A 3,547-nucleotide genomic window follows, 5' to 3' on the forward strand; every position below is an offset into this window, starting at 1 on the left:
AACTATGTGTGTATAATGTTATCTTTTCAAGTAGAGACACCATTAGTAGACTCATTTGCATCTATGCATTGTGAGACTGTCTAATCAAGTATCATTAGCATGCATTATTTGTATGTCCATACTAGGTGACATTGCTCTGCTACTCTGAATGAAATCTCCGTCCCTAATGGAGAATGGGACATCTTTTTGCAGAGACACTGCTGTACTAGCCTGCTTCCTGTCCACCGGCAAGCACATGTTGTTCAGCCTTAAACACTACTGAAATCCAATTACCAAATAAAGAGTTACTTTCTAAAGAATCATTTGTTATGCTCACCCAGTAAAAATTGCTAACTTCCTATCCTTTAAGGGTCTAGAGTGAACTCTTCCTTTTAGTAAAAAAGAATGAAGGTACTGACAGATTTACTGTGAGTGTATGTAATGTGCCTCCCCAAACACTGATAAAGGCAATCAAGTCAGAAAAATTTCACCAGCAATGTCGTGTCCAAAGTCCTGTGTAGCTGTATCTGACTAAACAGAAGCAATTCCTTAATGTTTGTGAACCTGGAAGCATAACTCTGAAACGTCTAGTTCTTAAGAGTCAGCAGAAGAACAGTAATGCCCATTTCACTGGCAACTATTGCTTACAGGGTTTGCCCCACTGGCAGACACTGATCTTGTAACAACTTTCAGATTTTTATGTATCTTTTAATTTTTTATTCTTTAATCTTTTTTTATGATCCAGTCGTGATCCCCTGCCTGGTCCGCCCTCCAACTGTTCCCCATCCCATTCCTCCTCCCCTGTCTCCAAGAGGATGTCCCCACTCACCACCACCCCAACCCATTCTCTGAGCCTCAAGTCTCTCAAGGGTTAGGGCTTCTTCTCTCAGTGAGGCCAGACCCAGCAGTTCTCTGCTGTGTATGTGTCGGGGGCCTCATATCAGCTGGTGTGTGCTGCTTGGTTGGTGGTCCAATGTATGAGAGATCTTGGGGGTCCAGGTTAGTTGAGACTGCTGGTCTTCCTATGGGGTCCTCCTCCTCCTCCAACTTTCAGTTCTTAAAGGAGGCATTTTCTGCCATTTAAAATTTTTTAAGTAGCACAGCTATGTAAACTTCCTTACAGAAAAATAACAAAAATTACTGCTTAAACTATTAGATATATACAAAATTTCTAATCTTAACAGGCAAAATAACAAAGGATTTAAGAAAAAATGGATAAGAGCAATAATATTTATTGAGTATTTTTAAACAGAAAATAATATTAAAACTCAAAACTCTCATATGTAAACAAAAAAGTAACCTAGGTTAGACAACATTAGAATGTATATCCAAAACCTGTTTGGGTGTAATAGCCCATGATATGGTACAATGTTTGGATCCATCCCCATTCAGGAGTAATGTGACCTGTGCACTTCAGACTGGCGGTGCTGAGCACAGAATGGTTATGGATTCTGAAGCAGATGGACCAGCCTCTGCTCTTGCACCTATTGTGCCTTGTTTCAAGTCACAGTGTGTATCCGCCTCTGCTAACGGGCAGTCCTGACCTCCATCACCCTGGATTCGCCAGGTTATGCTGATCAGGATTTCTGCAGTTTCTGTGCTAGGATGTCTCGGAATCCCCACTTTACAACACCGTTCTTCAGAATTAACCTACCTCACATGCTACCTCTAACTCTTGGCCTCCTCCCCTCTCTCGTCTGTCTACGTGGCACCACTATCTTACCTTTAAATACTGTGGAGACAATGATGCGCATTAGGCGGTCATTTTTGACAAAGTTGCAGTTTATTTACCAAAAACACAACAAAACAAAAACATTTTCTTTAGAAATCTGGATCAAGTACTGTCAAAGTAGCAGTCCTTCCTTTTGAAGAATGGCTTCAATTTAGAGGGTTTAATGTGTATATTAACACAATTCAAAGTTCCAACACAGACCAAGTGATAATTCATACAGAGAAAAATCTCAGTTCTTGGAAGAAAGACCAAAGTATAGCTTCATTACTGTAAAACGTTATTAATTCAGTGTCTTCTTTCTTCATGTTGCTAATTGAATCCAATTCACTTTTACAAGCTTTATAAGACAGATTGAGTAACTGTTCTCAGTCTCAGTTTTATTTTAAAATGTAATTGTTTTTTTGCCAGTTAAATTAATTTAAAGATGCGCACAATATGTTCGTGCTATTTAAGGCAGGTGCCAAGCACATTTTGAAAGGTAATAAACTTACCAACTAGAATGTTCTCCCAAAGGGGGGAAAATGGAAGAAAAGTAAAAGCTCAGGACAGTTTAAGACAGATGTTTAAATAGCACTCTCCTTTTAGACGGTTTAAAAATAATTTGGCAGCTGCAATGCCTGTGGTCCTAACATAACTGTCTACAAAGGACAAGCAACAGATACAGAATTAATGATATACCTTTAATATTTTTACAAGTCTCTTTACGTTGACGCCTAAGGGCATTTAACATGAAGTCTGATTTCAGTGTAAAACAACTTAGAACCCAACCTGACACTAAGCAGTGACACCGTCTCCCTATGCCATGCACAAAAGATCTCAGCTTACACACCCCTCAGACCCCTCAGACCGTGGTGGTTCTTAAGATCCAAACTGCTCCCATTTTTTTGCATCACTGGCATTCTTTGGCAAAGGATTCAAAATAGCCATGGGTCAGGAAATAACTGTTCACTCATGGTCTTCATTTTTGCAAAATGGATGTGTTTTGTAAGAGGAATCTACACTGGATTCACTTTAGACCCAAGTGAGAACAGTATGTATGGCTTTTGATCTAATCTACCCCTAAAGCTTTGAGTTGACGTTCAATCTCTTCATCAGAAATAGTAGCCTTTGAGGTGGATGCAGATGGTAAGCTTCTTGCAGCCGATGGAGCTTTGGCCATCTACATTACAGACAAAAATTGGAGAAAAACAAGTTAGCAAGCATGTGGATAAGGACAGAGGATACACCTTCTTCTGATACACACACAGAAAACATGCAGCTAGCAGAAGGAACCATGCAGCTAACAGAAGGAACCAAGCAGCTAGCAGAAGGAACCAAGCAGCTAGCAGAAGGAACCATGCAGATAGCAGAAGGAACCATGCAGATAGCAGAAGGAACCAAGCAGAACAACTGACAAAAGTGACCAGTGCTGTTCTCATGAGAAGAATCTATTCTTACCTTTCCAGAGATTTCAATTCCAATTTCATCAAGAACTTGATTCACGATGTCCTGGCTTTCTTCTTCATCATCAGAGCCATCAAAGATGTCATCCAGGGTGTCATTGACTTTCAGGCAAAAGAAAGTGAGCAAAGCAATTATTTTCAAATGAGGAATATAATCAAACTATACCTACATATGTCTAAGAAACAAACTTAGGGGAAAAAACAAACTATAAAACTCAAGTTTCACCTGTCAATAATTTAAACACACTTCTGAGCCAGAGCATGTGGAACAATGCCATTTTAAATACACAATCTTACAATAAAACAAACCTCGGTGAAACTGAGATTACTGGGCCCTGAGTTCAAGAGTCAGCACCAGAATAAAAGAAAGGAAGGAAGGAAGGAAGGAAGGAAG

General features: G+C 39.7%; 1 protein-coding gene across 1 annotated transcript in view; it reads right to left on the bottom strand.

Annotated features, from left to right (window-relative positions):
- Nucleotides 1-1,677: 1,677 nt before the first annotated feature.
- Chmp2b (charged multivesicular body protein 2B) overlaps nt 1,678-3,547 on the bottom strand; it is a 21,562-nt gene continuing 19,692 nt past the window's right edge. The window contains exons 5-6 of the mRNA XM_021209304.2: nt 3,149-3,255; nt 1,678-2,870 (exon numbers count right to left, since the gene is read on the bottom strand). Coding sequence (XP_021064963.1) covers nt 2,760-2,870; nt 3,149-3,255 — 218 coding nt within the window. The 3' untranslated portion in view covers nt 1,678-2,759. The remainder of the gene's footprint in view (nt 2,871-3,148; nt 3,256-3,547) is intronic.

The sequence above is a fragment of the Mus pahari genome, chromosome 12, assembly GCF_900095145.1.
Source record: "Mus pahari chromosome 12, PAHARI_EIJ_v1.1, whole genome shotgun sequence".
NCBI lineage: Eukaryota > Metazoa > Chordata > Mammalia > Rodentia > Muridae > Mus > Mus pahari.